The 23,333-nt window shown below is 44.3% G+C and overlaps 1 protein-coding gene across 1 annotated transcript in view; it reads right to left on the bottom strand.

Moving 5' to 3' along the window:
• The window catches only part of USP9X (ubiquitin specific peptidase 9 X-linked), a 437,788-nt gene that overhangs the window by 360,244 nt on the left and 54,211 nt on the right, over window positions 1-23,333 (bottom strand). The window contains 1 exon segment of the mRNA XM_077480883.1: window positions 3,341-3,591. Coding sequence (XP_077337009.1) covers window positions 3,341-3,436 — 96 coding nt within the window. The 5' untranslated portion in view covers window positions 3,437-3,591.

Genomic DNA, 23,333 nt, shown 5'->3' with positions numbered 1-23,333 from the left:
AGATACAGTAGTCTCCTTACTAGACCATAATGACTACTTTCAAAAGATAGTCAGCTGCGCTTGTGCAGGTAAGTGCCTGCTCACATGGAATAGGATACGAACTCTATGGAAAACACCTTCCTCCTCATACAGACAGGCATGAAGAAAGAGCAAACAATATCCATAGCATAATACTGTTTATTTAAAAAAAAAAAAAAAACAAAGCCAAATGGCTGCTTACAATACTCAGTGCCCGACCTGGCACTGGGTCTGCTCGCTTATCAGATAGTTTTGCGGTGTACTCGTGGTTCCTCGTTGTGTACGGCGTGCGTTTCACCGAATGCGACCAACCACCAAGAGGACCGGAATTTTGCGTATACGAATGTGACCAGGTACCACCTCAACGTAAGTTTCATTTTCACGTCTTCAGGAAGCGTCCTGAAGGCGGTTACCAGGTTAGAGTTAGAGGAGGTCTAGTGCTAGAATTATTGCTCTTGCTCGACGATCGCGGCGATACCCCACGTGTGATCTGAACACAATTTACATTGTGGCGCGACTTCCGTATGCCTTTTCTTTGCTGTGCGAGCTCATGGTGACGAGGGTGCTTTAAAAAAAAAATTCTTATTTATTTTAAATTTAAAGTAGTTTTTAAAAAAAATAAAAAATGTGATCACTTTTATTGCTGTCAAAAGGAATGTAAACATCCCTTGTGACGGTAATAGGTGGTGACAGGTACTCTTTATGGAGGGATCGGAGGTCTAAAAGACCCCAAATCTCTCCTTTGCACTTCAAAGTATTCAGATCGCCATTTTTGGCAATTCTAAATACTGTATATATTTTTTATTTTTTTTTAACCGGCGCTATTGGCAGCCGAGTAAACGGGAAGTGACATCACTTACGTGTTTACAATCAGGAGACTGGAATGAAGCCGTTTACAGCTTCATTACAGTGTGTTCTTAGCCACCAGAAGCGGCGGATTGTTGATCGGGGCGCCCGGTGCAACAGGAGCTCCGGTAAGCACGGCGGGAGGGCGAGAAAGCCAAGTACGCACATCTACGTACACTCGGCGGCAAGGGGTTAACTGACAATTGCGCAGTTGTGCGATGTGGCTCCCAAACAAAATTGGTATCCTTTTTTTCCCCACAAATAGAGCTTTCTTTTGATGGTATTTGATCAACTATGCGGTTTTTATTTTTTGCACTCTAAACAAAAACAAAAAAAAAGCGCATCAATTTTGAAAGAAAATGCATTGTTTTACTTTTTGGTATAATTTCCCCCAAAAATTTATAAAAAAAATAAAAATGTTTTTCCTCATTTTAGGCCGATACGTATTCTTCTACATATTTTTTGGGGAAAAAAATAATCGTAATAAGCGTATGGTTTGTGCAAAAAAGTTATAGCGTCTACAAAATACGGGATAGTTTTATGGCATTTTTATTTATTTATTTTTTTTACTAGTAATGGCTGTGTTCAGGAATTTTTATCGTGACTGACATTATTGCGGACACATCAGACAATTTTGACAAATTTTTGGGACCATTGGCATTAATACAGTGATCAATGCAATTTTATAGCATTTATTACTGTAAAAATGGTACTGGTAGTGAAGGGGTTAACCACTAGAGGGAGGGGTTAAGTGTGTCTTAGGGGAGTGTTTCTAACTGTCTGGGGGATGGGCTGTGTGTGATGACACCGATCGCTGCTCCCGATGACCGGGAGCAGACGATCGGTGTCCCGTCATTAAGAAGAACGGGGAGATGCAGTTTACATCGGCATCTCCCCGTTCTTCAGCCACGTGACACGATCGCGCGGGTATCCTCGCGGTGCTCGAGTCTACGGGTAAGGTCAGGGAGCTCGCGGCAGGCACACAGCAGGAAATTCAAAGTAACATATGGATACGTTACTTTGCCATTCTGCCGATGTATATTTTCTGACAGCGGCCGGCAAGTGGTTAAATCTATCCATACTTCCTGTGAAGTATTGATGCTTTAACCACTTGCTTACTGGGCACTTAACCGGCCCCTTACTCAGATCGGTGATCACCCGAGTCTCAGTGACTCGGTGATCGGGGCGCATGCAGGGAGCGTGCACAGGGGAGGCCGTCATACGACGGCCTCCCGGGAATTCACATCCGTGCTGTGCCTGTCATTCGGGCATAGCACGGATGTCAAGAGGTCATCAGCTTAGAGTTATCATAAACAATGAGCAGAATAATTTCGCTCTGCCGTGTACAGCAATGTGGAACATGGTGAGCAACAGCTGTAACCTAAGAGCAGGAATATTTATATAAGGAGAAAAGTTCATCATTACTTTTTTCAGCCCAGGTAGTCAAATTTTGGGCAACAGCCAAAGTGTCAATGGTTGGCTGTAGGGAAGGGCTGGCTAGCACAAAGGAGGATTTCAGAAAACTCTTCAAATGCCTATTTACAGCGCTTTTAAAGAGGAAGTAAAGGAATTTTTTTTTTAAAGCACACCCTGTAAGGCAAAGGCATAATGAGCTAGTATGCATAGCATACTAGCTCATTATGAATAACTTACCTGAGAAAGAAGCCCCCCAAAGCGGTCCTCCGTCTTCCTCTTCGCCGCTGCCATGGATCCCGGAATTCCGGGTCTCGTGGATCCGGCGCTGTGATTCGCCGGAGCCGCGATGATGTCACTCCCGCGCATACACGCGGGAGCCGACACTCGCAGCATAACGGCGCGATCTGCGGCCTGCCCCAGTGCGCCGCTGTCTACGGCGCATGCACTGTAGACAGTGGTGGATGTCTTTGGGTAAATATCTCCTAAACCATATAGGTTTAGGAGATATTTCTTGGACCTACAGGTAAGCCTTAATCTAGGCTTGCCTGTAGGTCAAAGTTGGTTGTAAGGGTTTAAGGAGGGGGTACCCTCAATATAAATCATAAATTGAGCATTCAGTGCAGGAATGGCTGGGCCCACAGTGGAGATGTTAAATTGTTTGCTAAATTCTGTGCCCACAGGACACAAGGCTTCAAAGTTGTCAGGATGGGGAAATAAGCTCTCAAAGTTTGAGCACTCATTGTATAAGATCCAACTTGGTGGATCCAGAGCAGGAATGTGCTTTCTAAAAAGGCCATATTTTCTGTACACTGTTGGGGTATAGCGGTTATGCTGATGGTGTGTGTGGTTTCAATGCTTACTGATTACTTGACACCAAGAATAAAAACGATAAAGAGCTTGTTCGATTTCCCTGTAAACATTGAAGCCAGACAGATTGGCATCTTGCATAGAAGACAGACAAAAAATGTCAGCCCCCATATCTCACTATTAAGAGGCACAACTTACATAGCCAACATTTGTCACAGTTGAGTTAGCAAGGCAAATCATTTGAGAAACACACCTGATTCTGTTGGAGTGGAGGCTGAGACTGTCCATCGGGAGCTTGGCCTTGACTTTCATTCCCTCCAACCGGAGAGCCACGAGTCGTGGCTGTCATACTCGACACAGGGCAGATCTTTGCAATTTTGTCTGCTTACGTAGCAATTGCAAGAGAAGAAATTATAGTCCCTTTAAGCAAGACAAGCCAGCATACGTCTGTCTTATGAAGCTCCACCTTAAACACCGAACGTTTTGCAGAGACCATTGCATAACCTGTAAACAAACAAAAACTGCTATTAATTCACAAAAAAACGAAAAAATAAAAATATTAGATTAACTAAAATAATAAATTATAACCAAATCTTTTTTGTGCATACATGAAGTTATTTTACTATAAGACCCCATTCACACCTGAGCGTTTTGTTGTTCGAAGCCTGACAAAACGCTAGAGGGGAAAAAAATCTATTCTCAATGGAGATGGTTCACATCTCCACTCCATGTCGCCTGAAGCCGAACACCTGAAGCTCAAACAAGTTCCGGACCCTTTTTTGTCGCTCGAATTGAGCAGATTTGGGCGTTTTTCTTCTTTTAACATTGGTGACCTTTTGCCTTGCACAAAATCGTGGGAAATCGCGGTAAAAACGCCGCAAAATCGCAGTAAATTCGCTCATGCACACTGGACGTTTTTTACAGCTGCAGTTTTTGTCTTCAGGCTTTTTCTCCTAAGTAAATTCTCCAGCATGTTATTCACACATAGGCTAATATCAGTGTATTTTGGCAGGAGCATTTTTCTGGCTGGAAAAAACCCCCCCCAGAAGTATTGGGTTTTAAGAAGTGTTTTTCAGCTGTAAAATGCTCTATGATAAATGCAAAAAAAAAAAAATGCAAGAAATAAAAGCTGAAAAATTTGGCTATTTAGCATTTATCATTGTTTTTAAGCCATAAGCTTTTATAGGAATATTTATTTATTTTTGCAAAAAAAACAAAGGCAGCTACTGCAAAACTCATACAGCCAACTCTACTAGCATTTTTATAAGGCACAGTGTTGTATGAGGCCTAAACCATAATCTTGAGCAACTATATAGTACACAAGTCACTGTTGCTTTATCACCCACGTCAACTATATGTCAGCTGCATATAAATTATGGCCTCTTTCACACGGGGCGGATCAGTAATGATCCGCCCCGTGATGATCCGCTCGCTCAGCGGGGATCGCTCCGTTGTCCCCGCTGAGCCGGCGGCGGACAGGGCGGTCTCCGCACACTGTGAAGGGACTGCCCTGTCAGCTCTCCGCTTTCCTCTATGGGGATCGGATGAGCACGGACCGTCTGCCCGTGTTCATCCGATCCGCTCTGCAGACGGACAGAAAAATAGGATTTTCCTCCGTCTGCAGAATCGGACAGTTGCGGAGGCGGACAATAGTGGGTGTCTGCGGATGCTCATCCGCAGACACACGCTATCCCATAGGGATGAATGTATGCCCGTATTTCATCCGCAAACGGATGGATGAAATACGGACATACCATCCGCATGTGTGAAAGGGGCCTAACAAAGGAATAGGACTTAGCCTAAATGTGTCAACAGTGTGTAGTAAATCTTAAAAAAATAAAAAACTATTACAAATGTGCTATGACTTCCAGAGCACAATTACATTTGTAAACAAGCACTACAGCCAGCAAACATGGCAAATGTGAGAAACACACACACACACACATATATATATATATATACACATACATATACACACACTATCAGTTTAGGAAGCCGCCTGGTGTCAACTCAAGTTGGTCATTTTCTCAAGTTTCATCTGCCTTGGGAGAGGAGAGAGAAAAAGTAAATAAGCAATTTTAACCACTTGCCGACCGCCGCACGACGATTTACGTCGACAGAATGGCACGGGCAGGCATATGGGCGTACATGTACGTCCCTGCCTTCCCACGGGGGGGGCCACCGCTGGCCCCCCCCCCCCGGTGCCAGCGGCGGTCGGTTTTCGTTCAGAAGCGATCCGGGATGAGGGGGCGGCCATTCATTCATGGCCACCCCCTCTCGATCGCTCCTGACGAATGGAAGTGAGGCGTGACATCACGTCCTCTCCTGTAATGTAAACACAGGAGAGGAAGTGATGTAATCTCTCCTCCGTGTCGGTATTTTTCGTTCCGGCACCGAGGAGAGAGGATCGGTGAGTTGCACCAACACGACACTTCACAGTAGAACATGCCAGGCACACTCACACCCCCCCTACCCCCCCCCCCAGTCACAGTGACACCAATAGCATTTATTTATTTATTTTTTTGCATTGGTGTCATTTGTGACTGTAATAACTGTTAGGGCAGTTAGGGTTAGCCCCCTTTAGCTCTAGGGTACCCCCCTAACCCCCCCAATAAAGGTTTAACCCCGTGATCACCCCCCGTCGCCAGTGTCACTAAGGCTGGGTTCACATTGCAGCGGTTTATGAGAACGGATGTGATTCGCACCGCACTGCAGTGCAAATCACATCCGATCTCTGTGCGATTCGAGTTCAGCCATACAGATAGTATGGCTGAATTCGCGTCGCACCCGCCGCAAACTCGCACAGGACCCTTTTTTTGGTCCGCAGCAGAATCGGATTGCATGGGTGTTCACACCATGCGATCCGAGTTTGCAGATCGCACTGCGATATGCGAACTGATCTGGGGGTGTCATTAACATTTCACTGACACTCCCAGCAGTTCGCATAGGGCAGTGTGAACTGCCGCCGGGAGGCATGCGATGCGGGAACCCGCCGCGGATTTGTGGCGTTCCCGCAACGCTCCAGTGTGAACCCAGCCTAATAAGCGATCGTTTTTCTGATCGCTGTATTAGTGTCACAGGTGACGCTAGTTAGGCAGGTAGGTATTTAGGTTCGCCGCAGCTTTTTATAGCGCCAGGGACCCCCATATACTACCGCATAAAGCCCCCTGATTGCCCCCTAGTTAACCCTTTCACCAGTGATCACCATATAACTGTTACAGGTGACGCTGGTTGGTTAGTTATTTTTTTATAGTTTCAGGGCACCCGCCATTTATTACCTAGTCTCACTAGTGTACCCCTAAATTTAGGGGTGTCTACTTTCCAAAATGGGGTCATTTGGGGGGGGTTTGTGCCATCTTGGCATTTTATGGCCTTCAAAACTGTAATAGGTAGTGAGAAGTGAAATCAAAAATTTACACCCTTAGAAAGCCTGAAGGCGGTGCTTGGTTTTCGGGGCCCCGTACGCGGCTAGGCTCCCAAAAAGTCCCACATATGTGGTATCCCCGTACTCAGGAGAAGCAGCAGAATTTATTTTGGGGTGTCATTTCACATATGCCCATAGCATGTGTGAGCAATATATCATTTAGTGACAACTTTGTGTAAATTTTTTTTTTGTCATTATTCAATCGCTTGAGGCAAAAAAATAAAAAATATTCAATGGGCTCAACATGCCACTTATCAATTTCCTTAGGGGGTCTACTTTCCAAAATGGGGTCATTTGGGGGGGTTTCGTACTGCCCTGCCATTTTAGCACCTCAAGAAATGAGATAGGCAGTCGTAAACTAAAAGCTGCGTAAATTCCAGAAAATGTACCTTAGTTTGTAGATGTGACAACTTTTGCGCAAACCAATAAATATACAGTTGACTTTTTTTTTTACCAAAGAAATGTGGCTGAATACATTTTGGCCTAAATGTATGACTAAAATTGAGTTTATTGGATTTTTCTAATAACAAAAAGTAGAAAATATCATTTTTTTTCAAAATTTGCAGTCTTTTTACGTTTATATCGCAAAAAATAAAAATCGCAGAGGCAATCAAATACCATCAAAAGAAAGCTCTATTTGTGGGAAGAAAAGGACGCAAATTTTGTTTGGGTACAACATTGCATGACCGCGCAATTACCAGTTAAAGCAGCACAGTGCCAAATTGTAAAAAGACCTCTGGTCATTGACCAGCAAAATGGTCCGGTCTGAAAGTGGTTAAGCCATACCCTTTCCCATGTACACTAAAATACTAAATAGGTGTGCTGCTTGATTTTCAAAGCAGGTCATTTGTAAATAAAGATACATACTCCATAAAGTCAAGTACAAGTGTTAAATTTTACAGATCCATTTCTGATTGCATGGTTTCAGTTTCAAGTAATACCTCAAGCACACTAATCTACAGATTTTTTTCTTCCTTTGGACAAGACACATCACCACAAAATGTCACTGTTAAAAGGCATGCTTCAGCCCAGAACCGTGTATGTGTAAAAAAAGGGGGCTCCTGGATTCCGATAAGCCCCCCCGCCCGCAGCCCCCGAAAACCAACAGCCAGGGTTGTCGGGAAGAGGCCCTTGTCCTCATCAACATGGGGACAAGGTGCTTTTGGGGTGTGGCCCCCCCCTTCCCCAAGGCACCCCCATGTTGAGGGCACACAGCCTGGTACGGCTCAGGAGGGGGGGGGGCTCGCTCGTCCCCACCCCTTTCCTGGCCGGCCGGGTAGCGTGCTCGGATAAGGGTCTGGTATGGATCGGGGGGGACCCCACGCCGTTTTTTCGGCGTAGGGGGTTCCCCTTAGAATCCATACCAGACCTAAGGGCCTGGTATGCTCTCGGAGGGGGAACCCACGCAATTTTTTTTCATAAATTTGGCGTGGAGTTCCTCCTTCAGAGCTCACTCTGATTGGCCATGGCAAAAGTCGCCTGGCGCGATTTCAAAGTCGTGTTGTAAGTCGCCCCAGGTCGCGTCTAAGTCGTGTTCAAGTCGTTTTCAAGTTGCCTCACAAAGTCGTCCTGGAAGTTGTGTCGCCCCTGTGTGAACCGAGCCTTAAGTACCAAAGCTGGAGGTTTTGTTTACATTAAGACCCCATTCACACCTGAGCGTTTTGTAGCTTGAAGCCTGAAGCTACAAAACACTTGAGCGGAAAATATTCATTATTCTCTATGGAGATGGTTCACATCTCCACTCCAAGTCGCCTGAAGCCCTACACCTAAAGCTCAAGTTCGTTTTTGGAGCAGGAAGCAGATGATAAAATGTAAAAAACATAGCAACAAATGATGAAGCAGATGATAATTTTTCCTATTGGCTAATAAATAAAATAAAAAAACACCAAAGCTCAAAAACATCGGAAAACTATGCGCTACTTTTAATAGGGGAAGTGATGGATTTTATTCCCTGCTTTCGGGGGGGGGGGGGAGACACAGAATCCATCACCTTCTCCCATCAGAATAATGCTCTGCCTTGTTCACATACATTATGAGTCACTCCCCCATGATCGGCTGACATCCATTGCCTGGCATGCACATATCTGCTCCTACTGTAGGTAATCACAGCAGGGCAGGCTTAAGTGGTTAAAAAAACTATTAAAAAAAACAAAAACAGTCAATGACTATTACCAGAAACCTTTTTTCAGTTGCAATTGTGGCATGGCCATTGTCCAGCCCTCATCTTGCTGTCTGTCCCGATTTGGAAAATTTGAATATAGTGCGATAATAGGAAGGGGGAGGGGGAATAGTTCCCCAATTACAGACTAAGAGGAGTGGCAGAAAAGGGGGAAAAAATCCCCAATGGGACACAAACACTAATAAATTATCAAGCAAAGTGAGGGAGGTTTAGAACTTCTGTCATGATATTATTGCTGGCTGTGTCCCTGCCAGTAGAAATTCCCCCTCACTTCTTGTTCCAGCAATCAGTGGCATAATAGGACAGAAATCTGTCTCCTTAGTGACACAATCACTTAAAATAACACAGAAAAAACACCATGTTGGGATACAGCAAGTCTGACAGAAGTTCTAAGCCTCACACAAACCAAAAAATAAATAAAAAAATTGAGCTGTAGATTGCTTTGATTTAGTACAGACAAACTTAAAGCGGGAGTTCGCGTTTGTTATTTTTTTTTTATTTTATTTTTTTTAAAGCCAGCAGCTACAAATACTGCAGCTGCTGACTTAAAATAAGGACACTTGCCCGCCCAGCGCGCCCGCGATGTTGGCACCCGAAGCCGATCTCTCGATCGTCTCTCGGGTGTTGCCGCCGCCATCTTGGGTATGGGAATCAGGAAGTGGAGCCTTGCGGCTTCATTTCCCGGTTCCCTACTGCACATGCACGAGTCGCGCTGCGCAATAAGGATGGTCCACGCTGTCTCTGTGATCTGTGTGTTTACCAGCAGACAGCGGGGGACCTGCGGAAAGGGGCGTAAATATCTGTAGATTCTGCGGATATTTATGCCGGAAGTGGGTGCAGATACCTGTACTGTACAGGTACCTGCAACCCCCTCCCCCCTGAAAGGTGCCAACTGTGGCGCCGGAGGGGGGGAGGGTTCCAATGAGCGGAAGCTCCACTTTAGGGTGGGGCTCCGCTTTAACCACTTTCAGACCGGACCATTTTGCTGGCTTAAGATCAGACCACTTTTTGCGATTCGGCACTGCGTCGCTTTAACTGACAATTGCGCGGTTGTGCAATGTGGCTCTCAAACAAAATTGACGTCCTTTTTTTCCCACAAATAGAGCTTTCTTTTGGTGGCATCTGCGGTTTTTATTTTTTGTGCTATAAACAAAAATAGAGCGACAATTTTGAAAAAAACGCATTTGGTACTTTTTGTTATAATAAATATCCCCCAAAAATATATATAAAAAAAAAAATTCCCCTCAGTTTAGGCCGATACGTATTATTCTACATATCTTTGGTAAAAAAAAAAGATAACGTAATAAGCGATTATTTGTTTGCGCAAAAGTTATAACATTTACAATATAGAGGATAGTTTTATGGATTTTTATTTTATTTTTATTTTTTTAACTAGTAATGGCGGCGATCAGCGATTTTCTGTGTAAATGACACTGGCAGTGAAAGGGTTAACCAGGGGTGGCAGTGTAGGGGTTAAGTGTTCCTAGGGGCGTGTTACTAACTGTGGGGGGCTGGGCTTTGTGTTAGTGAACACTGATCTCTGCTCCAATCACATGGAGCAGAGATCAGTGTCACTTGTTGCTAGGCAGAACGGGGAGATGCTGTTTAAAACAGCATCTTTTCTCTTTCAGCCTCCCTGTGAGACGATCGCAGGTATCCCCGCGGCGATCGAGTATGCGGGACCCGCGACCGGACTCATGGGGATCCCGACCAGCATGCAATGGCAGGGCGGCATATAGAAATGAACGTACCTGTATGCCTGCCCGTGTCATTCTGCCGACGTACATCATCGTGCACCGGTCTGGAACTGGTTAAAACATAAGCAAACCTTTACATTTAAAAAAAGGTAACTAGTTTAATAAGACAACATTTTTTTATATATAAAACAGAATTTATAAAGTTAGTAATTAGGATAAAGTAAGTTACGCAAGTCTATCGTTACAGTCATCTTTATATGACCTTAGACAACCTCTTTAAAAAGCAAGCGGTAACAAGAATCAAAGGTCAATGGAAAAAAAATAAAAATACAGCAACTAACCAACAAGATTACAAAGTGGCTGAACAAGCAACTGGTCAACAATTTGCAATGATAGATTTGCATTTCATAATCTTCAAAACACAATGTATTCTGCAGTAAAAATTAGACTGGGAACACAGGATCAAAATTCAACAACTTCAGCAGGAACCAGCTGATTTTCCATCTGTGTGTAGGCCTCTCTGTGTTAGGCCCCTTTCACACTAGCAGGCCGATCGGATCCGCCAGTCAGTTTTTCAGACGGTCCCAATTGGACCTGCCAGTCTCGTCCATGAAGCGGAGGGTGTACTGTAAAGCAGGGGTTGACAAATTTGCTTGGAATCTAGGAGCCAGCTAAAAAAGTTAGGAGCCAGGTCCGTGACAGCGATCTGGACCTGTCCCTGGCCCGACATGGAGACGAGTGAGGGGAAGATAGCCCCCAGCCCCCCACCTGTCTCCAAGTCATTGCCCATAGCTCTTAGAGGGACATTTTATTTGTTTTATTTTTTCAAATGACAAATTTTTCTTTAATTGCATTTTAGTGTAAATATGAGATGCGAGGTCTCTCTGACCCCAGATCTCATATACAAGAGGACCTGTCATGCTTTTTTCTATTACAAGGGATTTTTACATTCCTTGTAATAGGAATAAGTGACACACATTTTTTTTTTTAAAAGAACAGTGAAAAAAATAAAAGTTAATATAAGACAAAAAAATAAAAATTTTAAACGTGCCCTGTCCCTGTAAGCTTGCGTGCAGAAGCGAACGCATATATGAAAGCGGTGTTCAAACCACACATGTGAGGTATCGCTGATCGGTAGAGTAAGAGCAATAATTCTAGCCCCAGACCTCCGCTGTAACTCAAAACATGCAACCTGTGGAATTTTTTAAAAGTCGCCTATGGAGATTTTAAAGGGTAAAAGTTTGTCGCCATTCCATGAGCGGCGCAATTTTGAAGCATGACATGTTGGGTATCGATTTACTCGGCGTAACATTATCTTTCACAATATAAAAAAAAAAATTGGGCTAACTTTACTGATGTCTTTTTTTATTAAATAATTTTTCCCCAAAAGAGTGCGCTTGTAAGTCCGCTGTGCAAATACGGTGTGACAGACAGTATTGCAACGACCACCATTTTACTCTCTAGGGTGTTAGAACGCCGGGGGGGGGTCCACGGAGACAGGATACCCCCAGCTGTGCTGCCCCAGGCGCCAGGTCGCTAATTCTAGTCGCAAATGCGACCTGGCGCCCGGGTTTTGTCGAGGCCTGCTGTAAAGGGTATGTTTACACCCACTGACATATAATCCTCTAAAAACAGATGGATGGGGATCTGCTTTCATTCATGACTCTTGTTTACTATTGTGATGTGATGATTGGTCACAGGGGCTTCTGTGACTGGTCCTGTACACCATCTGATCACTGTGACCAGTCACAGCATCAAAATAGTAAATGAATGACAGTTATTTACTTGGTGAGCATGTGGTCATGGTGATTGAAGGAAAAGAAGCCCCACGAAACCACAGAACACACAAAGCCCTCATGTAAAGAGAGGAAGCAGCCTCAGCCTAGACTCAGTCTATCCCAAGCCCCAGACATGGTTTGTCCCACCCACAGGGCTTAATCAAGGCACTGGCGATTGGTCACAGCGATCACATGGTACCTGGGATGAGCACAGCATCCCGGTACCTTACATTCAGTTCAGCGGTGTCATTGGACATCCACCCAAGATAGGAAGGCTCCTGACCGGCCTATAATAAAATGATGGTGGTTAAAATGATTGTTAAAAAAATAAAGATTGGTAGGTTTACAAACATGTCATACTTACCTGCCCTGTGCAATGGTTTTGGAGGATTAGGGTCCCCACTTCTTGGGTCCACCACCCTGCTAAACGACCCTATAGCAAGTCTCTTACAATGGGGGCACTCAGGAGGGCTCATTTCCAAACCGCACAATGCGTGTCCATCGACCTACAGTGTGAACCTCTGTTTCGCCCACCGCACACTCCTCACTGGATGTAATTGAGACAAGCAGGAGCCAATGATTCAGGCCATTGGATTGGGCAGAGCTGCACTGTCTGCCTATAGCTGCAGACATAGCAGCTCGGGAGCGAGTGCTTTAACTAGTTCCCGACCAGGCACCGCAGTGTACTGCGGCAGGTTGGCTCTCCTGCACGAATCTCTATCATTGTACATCGGGCGCATACATGGCGGTCTGTGGACGTGTGCATGCCCATTCGCTAGAGGGGAAGCCAATCAGCCAGCCACCTGTGATCGATCTACAGATTTCAGAACGGGGAATAACAACCAAAGGGAAGTAGAGCAAGATGGTCTGTTCTTAGTGATTAGGAACAGTGATCTCTCTCTACTTCCTGCTAGTCCACTCCCCCCACAGTAATAAAGCACCTCCCTAGGAAACATTTAACCTAGGGTGTTAACCCCTTCCCTGCCAGGGTCATTTAAACTGCAACCAGTGGCTATTTTAAGCACAGATTGCTGGGTGTGACTGATGCCAAAAAAAGTGTCAAGTGTCCGATCTGTCCGTCACAGTACTGCTAAAAAAAAAAAAAAAAAAAAAAAGGGTTACTGCCATTAATTTTTTTTTAAAAGTGGTTATTACTCTAAAAAATAAAAAAAATGCTCCTGTTCCTTTAAAACATGATCATTAGCATAGTGCTGTCGCATTGTCATTTGTTCTTTTTAAAAGCAGAGGTCTTGAAGGCGAGCATGAGAGGAGGTAACAAGGGGAGCTAGAAAGCAGGAGATCCTGGGAGGAGCAGAGGGGACAATTTGGGCGATATCTGCAGATGAGGTTGGTGATTTAGATGGGGGCGATGTTGTGGATGGCTTTGTATGTTATGGTTAGCATTTTGAATTTTACATGGTGAGGTAGGGGAAGCCAGTGAAAGGAATTGGCAGAGAGGAGCAGCAGTCACGGATCGATTAGTGAGGTATATTAGTCTAGCAGCAGCATTCATTGGACCCTTTGAAAAAGTCACCTGGATGTGACGCAACGCGTCAGCGGAGCCAGGTGTCACGATCGTCACTTCCGGTCACGGCCGAGACCGGAAGTCCTCTTGTTTACCTATTTGCGAATGTTACTATGAACTGCAAGTGTGGATATTGTTTAATAAAGTATTGTCATTTATGTTCTACACATGGGAGCCCCCCTCTTGTCTCTTTTTTCATCCGGTTCATGGTTGGGGAATTATCTACACTGACGGGCTGTAAAAAACGAGGAGAGAAGGAAGAGTCAGTGGGTCACTTTTACAATGCTTGATTTGGCCATTGATGGTCTCTATTGGAGGCGAAAGGCTGGGGGAAAAAGGCGGTGCACAAGTTAAGCACTGAATTGATGGTGGACCGTCACATTATCTGGAGCAGTTATAGCTTCCATTTCACTGCACGGATTTGGCATAGGATCACAGTATTTGATTGGAGCCTGCACTGCACTGATCGTTTGTGTGTTTTATGAACAGTTTGCACTTTTTGCATTTTTTATGAACACTGCGCTGATTGGAGGTTGCACTGCACTGATCATCTGTGTACTATATGGACTTTCTTGCACTTTATGGTGTTATATATATTGCATTTGCACTTTATTGCACAGGTTTATTTTATGTGTGTTTGTTTATACTGTTTTGCGGATTTGCACATCTATTTTTGACACATAGGTATATATTTTTATTTTAAATATTTTTTTGTAATATTTGTAGTTTATGGGTTAAGTGGGGTAGCGCCGCATATTTCTTTGAACAACAGGTTTGTTATTTTAATAGAAAAAAATAAAACAAAAAAACACACACAATATAAAAACACATATGACGGCGGGGGCGCACAGCGTGGCGATCACGGGCCGCGTCGTGTTGCTAGGATACAGCGCGACCCCGATCTGTGGAAAGAGCCGAGTCTGCGGCTCTTTAAACATATGATTGGCTGTGTCCAATCACAGCCAGCCACATGTCAACAAGGAAGTGCCTTTAAAATTGATGCTCCTCGCCTCACACTGACAGAGTGTGTGGCGAGGAGAGCCGATAAGTGGCATCTCCTCAAAGGGGGAACATTTAGGAATGTAATCAGGGCACTGATCATCAGTGCCCCGATTACAAAAGTAAAAAAAAAAAAAAGTGCCCACCAATGCCACCGATCAGTGCCCACCAGTGACAGTAATCAGTGCTCACAACCGCCCCCAAAAGTGCCACCAGTGACAGTAATCAGTGCCCACCACTGCCCAAAAGTGCCACCAGTGCCCACCACTGCCCACCAGTGCCCACCACTGCCCAAAAGTGCCACCAGTGCCCACCACTGCCCAAAAGTGCCACCAGTGCCGACAATGGCCATCAGTGCCGCCTAATCACTGCCAGTAAATTGTAAAAATGTTTCACAGCAGTGATTAAATACCACCAAAAGAAAGTTCTATTTGTGTGAAGAATAACGATTAAAAAATTTGTTTAGGTACAGAGTAGCATGACCGCGCAATTGTCAAAGTGTGACAGTGCTGAAAGCTGAAAAAATGGCTTGGGCAGGAAGGGGCTGAAAGTGCTCTGTAGGCAAGTGGTTAAACAAGACTTATGGAAGGCTGCACTAATTTGCAATGTAAAGATATTGGATGTTATGGGAAAAATATAAAAAAAAGGTTTTGTTAAATATTTCTGCTCCACGTTTCATAGCTAACCAATTAAAAATAGGATTTTTATAACAGCTTACCTGTAAAATCCTTTTTTTGAAGTACATCATGGGACACAAAGCCACAGTAATAACTATGGGTTATATGGCATCTTCAGGTGATGGACACTGGCACACCGTAAACAGGAAGTTTAATTCCCCATATAAACCCTCCCCTTACCGGGAGTTGCTCAGTTTTGTAGCAAAGCAATACATGAGTAACCAGAAAGGGGGGGGGGGGGGGGCTCTGTGTGCGGTGATGTACTCCAAGAAAAGGATTTTACAGGTAAGTTGTTATAAAAAGATCATTTTCTTTAACACACATCACGGGACATTTTTAAACACACATCACGGGACATTTTTAAACACACATCACGGGACACAGGGCCACAGTAATAACTGTATGGGATGTCCCAGAGCAATGCCACTTGAGGGGATACAAACAAAAAGTAGGGTGCAATCAGACCTGAGGACCTATACTGCTGCCTGCAGCACACTGCGACCAAAGGCGATAATCCTCATGGCTTATTACATCCACCTGATAGAATCTGATGGATGTATGGACTTTAGGCCAGGTTGCGGTTTTGCAGATTTGAGCCACAAAGGCTTGGTGATACATGGTCCACAAAGCATTAACAGCCCTGGTGGACTGTGCTTTGACCTGCAAAAGGTGGAACCTTCAAGCCATAAGCTTGAATAATTACCTGCCGAATAGATTTAGCAATAGTGGATTTTGATGCTGCCTGTCCTTTCCTAGGACCTTCAGACAACAAGAACAAAACATCTGTTTTTCGACTCTGAGCAGTCGCCTTCAAATAGATCTTGACTGCTCTCACTACATCCAAAGAGTGTAATGACTACTACCTTAGAACAGGGTTCTGGAAAATAATTAAGGCAAAAAAAAATCTTAGTTTAGGTGAAAACCTGAAACCACCTTTGGCAGAAAGCTAGGATGAGGACGCAATAGTACTCTATCCTTGTGAACGATTAAATATGGGTCTTTACAAGAAAGAGCCAACTGTGATACCCTTCTTGCAGAAGAAAAGGCTACCAGAAAAAAAAAACAAGCTACCTAGTCAAAAGGACCAAAGGAATATATGTCTTATTTCAAAAGGCTGTTTCTGTAATGCTGACAGAACTAAATTCAAGTCCCATGGGTTCAGGGGGGCCCTAACAGGTGGCCCCTGTATAAAGCTTTGGATCAAAGACGGCGAAACAAGCGGATGCTGTAACACTGATAAAGTCGAGACCTGGCCCTTGATAATACCTCAAGGCCAGTTTCATTTTCAGCCCCATTTGCAGAAAGGTAGAATTCTACCTATGGCATACTTCCTAGGATGCCAACCCCTGGATTCACATCAAGAAACATATGCCTTCCAGGCTATAATAAATGACTCTGGAAGCTGGCTTCCTTGCATTAATCAAGGTAGGTATCACTGAGCCTGAAAGCCCACGATTCCTTAGAATGTGGGATTTAATAGCCAAAATGTTAAGTTTTGCATTTTTAAAGTAGGATGGAACACTGCTCCCTGCGATAGCAGGTTTGGACACTGTGGTAGGGGCCATGGGGCCCCTATCACTATCTTAACTATTTTTGCATACCAAGATCTTCTGGTCCACGCTGGGGCCACAAGAACTACAGACTTCCTTTCCTAATTGATCCTGGGAAGAAGTCGAGGTAGCAGCAGATTGGGAGGGAACGCATATATCAGTGAGAACTGATCTCACGTGGTCACCAACGCATCTGTTCCACATGCGAGTGGATCCCTTGTTCTTGACACAAAGTTGTCGACTTTGTTGTTGAACCTGGATGCAAATAGATCCACATCCGGGATCCCCCCCATCTTTGGCATTTAGCCGGGAACAACTGCTGGCGACTTAAGTAGCCTGCCAGTTCCCTACCCCTGGAATGAAGATAGCCGAAATGCACGGCACATGTTTTTCTGCCCAGGTTAGGATATGGTTTACCTCTCCCTGGGCTGCCTAACTTCTGTTGCTCCCTTGGCGATCGATACAGGCTGTGGCATTGTCGGATTGAATCCTGACAGGAGAATTCTGCAACTTGAATGTCCAGGCCCTTAGGGCTAGACGCGCTACCCGAATCTCTAGTATGTTGATAGGCCAAGTCCTTTCACATCTGGACCATTTCACTTGGACAGACGCTTCTTCCAGGACTGCTCCCCAACCTTAAAAACTGGCATCAGTTACCACCTTCCAGGTAACCTGCTAAGGAAGAGTTCCCCTTCTGCAGATTCTCTGATAATGAATGTACAGGAAAGGCACGCAAGGCTTAAGGGGGCTTTAGTGAACACAAACAGGAAGTGGGCTCTTCAACTCCGTTAAGGGTAGCTATGTGGCATGGACTATTTCAGTAAGAGAATGCACCAGCAACTTCTCAGCATGTGAAGCTGAAGAAGGTCTTTCACCACTTGATTCCTCAGAAGAGGAATCATCATCCCGTTCACGGTCCCCTGAGGGGGATTCCTCTTTAGCCTCCCACAGTTCCTCCGTTTGGGGATCCAAGGTGGTAGAAGGGGACCTAATGAGTTTTCTTTCACTCTGTGAAAACCTGATTAAAGCCACTAATCTTTCCTCTAAACCACTCATAGCTGAGGAGAAAAACTGCTCAGTTATATAGACAGAGACTTTAGTGTCGGAAGCAACTGCAGCCCCTGACGACTCGATCTGACCAGCCTCCTTAGATTAGGATGGTGTTGCAGAGTGAGGGTTCTTAGGACCTGAGGGCGATACCTTTGTGCCATTGGTCTTTGTGGCATTTGAAACAACTTCTCTGGTCATAGTGCTAAGCACAAAAACACAGAGGTATCACGAAAAAAAATAAATAAAAAAAATGCACCCACTGCTGAGCAATAGTCCAGTAACTGCTGCTATTAAGCTCAGCCTGATGCTGAACCACTTCCTGACCGGCGCACGCCGATGTACGTCGGCAGAATGGCACGGGCAGGCAAACGGCCGTACCTGTAAGTCCCTTTAAATTTGCTGCCCTGCCATCAGGAGCGCTCCGGCGCTCGTGTGCCGGTCAGGACCCCTGTGAGTCCGGTCGTGGGTCCCGCGGACTCGACTGCTGCAGGTATACCCGCGATCGTCTCACGGGACGGCTTAACTAGGAGATGCCGTTGTAAATGGCATCTTCCAGTTCTGCCTAGCAACAAGTGACGCTGATCTCTGTTCCAAGTGATTGGAGCAGAGATCAGTGTTCACTAAAAGAAAGCCCAGCCCTTAACAGTTAGTAACACCCCCCTAGGAACACTTAACCCCTACACTGACACCCACTGGTTAACCCCTTCACTGCCAGTGTCATTTACACAGGAATCACTGCAGTTGTATAGCAGTGATTGCTGTATAAATGACAATGGTCCCAAAAAGGTGTAAAAAAAAGGCCCGATGTGGCCGCCATGTCGCAATCACAATAAAAATCGCTGATAGCCGCCATTACTAGTAAAAAAAAAATAATAATAATAAAAATGCCATAAAATTATCCCCTATTTTGTAAACACTAACTTTTGCGCAAACTTATTGCGCTTATTTTTACCAAAAATATGTAGAATACATATCTGCCTAAACTGAGGGAAAAAAAATTGTGTTTGTTTTATATATTTTTGGGGGATATTTATTATAACAAAAAGTAAAAAAATAATGCGTTTTTTTAAAAATTGTCGCTCTATTTTTGTTTATAGCACAAAAAATAAAAACCGCAGGGGTGATCAAATACCACCAAAAGAAAGCTATTTGTGGGGAAAAGCTATTTGTTTGGGAGCCATGTCACACGACAGCGCAATTGTCAGTTAAAGCGACACAGTGCCGAATCGCAAAAGTGGTCTGGTCTTAAGCCAGCAAAATGGTCCGGGGCTGAAGTGGTTAAAGTAAAAGTGTCTGAGAATGCCTGTGTCACCCACTCACATGCCACCTGTCCGCTCTGTGTCCCTCCTAGCTGTATGCAGCTGAAAAAGGCACAATTTATAGCTATGTAACCTGCGTTGTGGACGCTAAATTGCGCCAATGCTGCTAAGCCTCGCCTGCCTTCCTCCGACCACCCATCGTGGCCCCTCCCCCCATCTATTTTAAAATAGAATGTTTTACCGATTCTGACCGGACCGCCTGGGGGAGCACTGGGGTGGAGGAGAGCTGCCGAAGGGAACCGACAAAATGGCAGCGGGAGCAGTGTGGCACACCGTTGTCTAATGCCATGCTCCCTCTACCTGGAGGAAAGCTATCCAGGCGGGTGGCATTCCTAGGAGAAGAAACCCCCCCGCCCCCCCCCCCTTCCCATGACTTTACCTGGAGCAAGCATGCAGCTTGTACACAGAGGCAAGACAGACAAGCAGGAAACAGGTGCGTGCTCTTGACAGCCCACTCGGTGGTGACTATAGGCATAGCAACATTTACTTTAGAGGAGAAAACACACAAGAATTAGAAAAATTCCTTAGGAGTCTTCTTTACATTATACAGCTGCAGGGCTCTGTGGTAACAGACCCAATTTTCACCGTGGGCTCCGTTTAGAAAACCTTCGGAGACTGGGGCCCCCTTTTTATTGGGGGATCCACAGCCCTGGGTCTGCAAAAAGCCCCGCGCCAGGAATATGGCTGAAAAACCAAATACTGGAACCCAGGGTCCAGCTCTCTTAAAAAGATAAGCGTTACAGGTAAAACCTTGTTTCTTCGTTCACGAGGCCCGAGTACCATTCAATTCAGCCTGGAAAAGACACTTTGAATGGATCCAGTTGCATAGCTTGCCCCAGTAAGGAATATTCCAGCAGAGCTCAGCACATCTTTACTTGTAACCAACAACTAAGACACTGTCGAAAAACACTGAGGTGCTCCTGGTAAGGGGAGGGGTTATATGGGTAATTTAACTTCCTTTTTAGGGTGTGCCAGTGTCCATCACCTGAAGATGCCATATAACCCATACAGTCATTACTGTGGCTCTGTGTCCCGTGATGTACGATAAAGAAAAGTAACCCGTTTTTTACATACATAATAAAGGAAAAACACTGCGCTTTGAAAAGTGTTAAAAGAAGCTGACAGCACTAAGAGTCCAGATAGAGAAAACTCACAATATACTCTAAAATATAGTGCGGTGATAAAAACAGTGAACAAACAAGTAGCAACAACATAAGGAGTTCATCAATAAAACCATAAAACAGGTGAAAACATATACAATGCACCAATACGTCCACCAAAATAATCCAACAGGCATGAGCTCCACTCTAGGAAGAAAACCAGACAACCAACCTAAAAAAAAAAAAAAATAGCGTGATGATGTCACCAACGCAAGCACCAACCTACATGTTGTCACAGATTACCTCATTTGGAGACTGGCCAGAAAGATGTCAAATCGCAGTTTCTGCACCTATATGCCTTTCATCATGAATCACTGAGGACAACACTTTGATGCCTGCCATTATTTTGGTGGACTTACAAGCATTGTATTCTTTTTCTCCTATTTTGACCGTTTTATAGTTTCATTGAGGAATTTTGTTCCCTCTTATGTTCTTACTTATTTGTTCACAGATTGTAGCACTGCACTATATTTATAGAGTAACGTTTCTATATACATCTGTAGTTTTCATAAAGGAACATAAAAACCCTTTAAATACGTAGCTAGCAAAATTTTGCCTAAACAGTCTAAGGATTTTGTGCTATATTAAAACTTTGGAGGAGTTTTCTGCTAGAATATAAGCACGTAAATTGCAATTCCACCCCAAGCATCTCATTTCAAACACAAAAGCACAGAAAACATGAAAATTAAAGACTTAGGTTAGAGGTCGCCATCGGTCAATTCAGGGAAGGTTTCCACCAATTATGATGGTTTGCATGAACACGCTTTCCCTGCATTTACTGTAAACTTCTTCAGCTGGGGATAAGAAAAATAAGAATCTATGAAAAAGTTAAATTATTGGAAATTAGGCAGAACTACCAGGAAAAAAAAATGGATTTCAGAAAAAAATAAAAATCTTGCAGAACCACCCTTTCAAGTAAAATGGTTTACAGAACTTTGTAAATTCTTAATTGAGCAATTAGAAAAAGCTGATAAAAGGCATAAAAATACAATTCAAAATAGAGCAAAAGCTGGTAAACCTTCCATTCATTTTCCAAGATCCACAGGGAGCCTTCTTGCTCTCTAAGACAGGTGTCTCCAAACTTTTGAAACAAAGGCCCAGTTTACTTCGGGGGGGACGGACAACTGTGGCCAGTGGGAGTAGAAAATGCCCTGGCATTGGTGGGAGTAAACCATGCCACAGACTTACTTAATGGTGAGTGAAATTAAAAATCATTGGTGTCAGTATTAGAATTTCTTTCACATCTCTTGTGTCAGTGGGAGGAATAGTGCCCAGTCTTTGGTGCCAGTGCAAGAAATAGTGCCATAAGGGCCAGAAAAGGGAAAGCAAAGGGCCACATTCGGCCCAGGAGCCAGTTTGGAGACCCCTTCTCGAAGATAAGGGAAAATAGGAAGGTTTGAATGGTCTATAGCAAGTATCTAGTTTTAGGTCATTGACAACAGTGCAAAACTCCGATCTCTGATGAAAATACTCCCTGGCAATGTTCACGTCATAGAATGCATTAAGGTGAAAAAATTTTTACCTTTACAACCCCTTTAAAGCTACTGAAACAAATACTTACCTTAGAACGAAGTTGTTGCAGTGGCGCCTGCACACTGCTGACATGTTGCCCGGAGTCTCTTTTGGGTTTGCGGGCTCCAGCACTGATTGGCCAGAGCCACGATGAGGTCACTCTCGTGCCATGGCCATGCCTTCAGAGCGCATGCGCCAGTGATGTCAATATAACTGTACACGTTTAGGAGATATTTACACTACCTATAGGTAAAAGCCTTATTATAGGCCTACCTATAGGCAGCACATGTCAGCCGAGGAAGTTTACTTCCTCTTTAAAGGGGTTGTAAAGGCAGAAGGTTTTTATCTTAATGCATTCCATGCATCTTTTTTTCCACCGTTTGCTCATATACAAATAAAAAAATAAAAAAAAAGAAAGCATTAAATTATAGGACATTGAGAAGGGGCTGTGGGGAAGCCCATCTCCATATGAGACGGGCAGAGTACATCGTATTAGTATTAATAAGCAAATATTTAGAGGGATCCAGCGCATTAGGCAGATTCCATCCTGTGAAATGTTTTATCGAAAAATAGGTCTGGGCATGAGGGATAGCCATTCCTCCTTGACCCTTAGGCCCCTTTCCCACTGGGGCAGTGCGGGCGTCGGTGGTAAAGCACCGCTATTTTTAGCGGCGCTTTACTGTCGTTTTAGCGGTGGTATGCGGCCGCTAGTGGGGCAGTTTTAACCCCCGCTAGCGGCCGAAAATTTCAATGGGTAGGAGCGTTGAATACACCGCTCCAAAGATGTGGCTAGCAGGACTTTTTTCACCGTCCTGCTAGAGCACCGCTCCAGTGTGAAAGCCCTTATTTGAGCAACTTTATTTTTCCAAAAAAAGATCTAAACTGGGAGTCTATACTTAGAAACCAGTACTTTGGTATCCAAACAGGGGCACTGAAGTATATACAATTGTGGGGTCCAGACCATCTTAGTTAAGTTAGCTCTCCCTGTGACTGACAATGGCAATTTACACCAGGTAATAGTCTTATTTTTAAAATTTCTGTAATAATGGTTTCAAATTAAGGGTTATATAATCCTTAGGGTCTTTTGTCACTACTATTCCTAAATATCTAAAAGGACAATACCACCTGTATCTGGGACCCACTATCAGGCAGCGACGCAGGCAGCTCCTTCGATTTGTGCCAATTAATGGCAAAACCAAAGAACTCGCCAAACTATGAGCCGTGTGGCAGCAGTTAAAGAAACAGCTGTATCCCCTAAATATAATAGGGCGTCATTGGCGTATAGTGATATTTTATCTTCTATGTCCCCGTCTAAAACACACAATATCAGGTGACATTCTAATCATAGCTGCTAAGGGCTCCATCTGATAGGGAGT

The sequence above is a fragment of the Lithobates pipiens genome, unplaced genomic scaffold (genome assembly GCF_037356315.1).
Source record: "Lithobates pipiens isolate NorthernLeopardFrog02 unplaced genomic scaffold, aLitPip1_a1.2 Scaffold_16, whole genome shotgun sequence".
NCBI lineage: Eukaryota > Metazoa > Chordata > Amphibia > Anura > Ranidae > Lithobates > Lithobates pipiens.
Note: the sequence above shows the minus strand (reverse complement) of the source record. Positions and strands in the feature narration are given on the sequence as shown.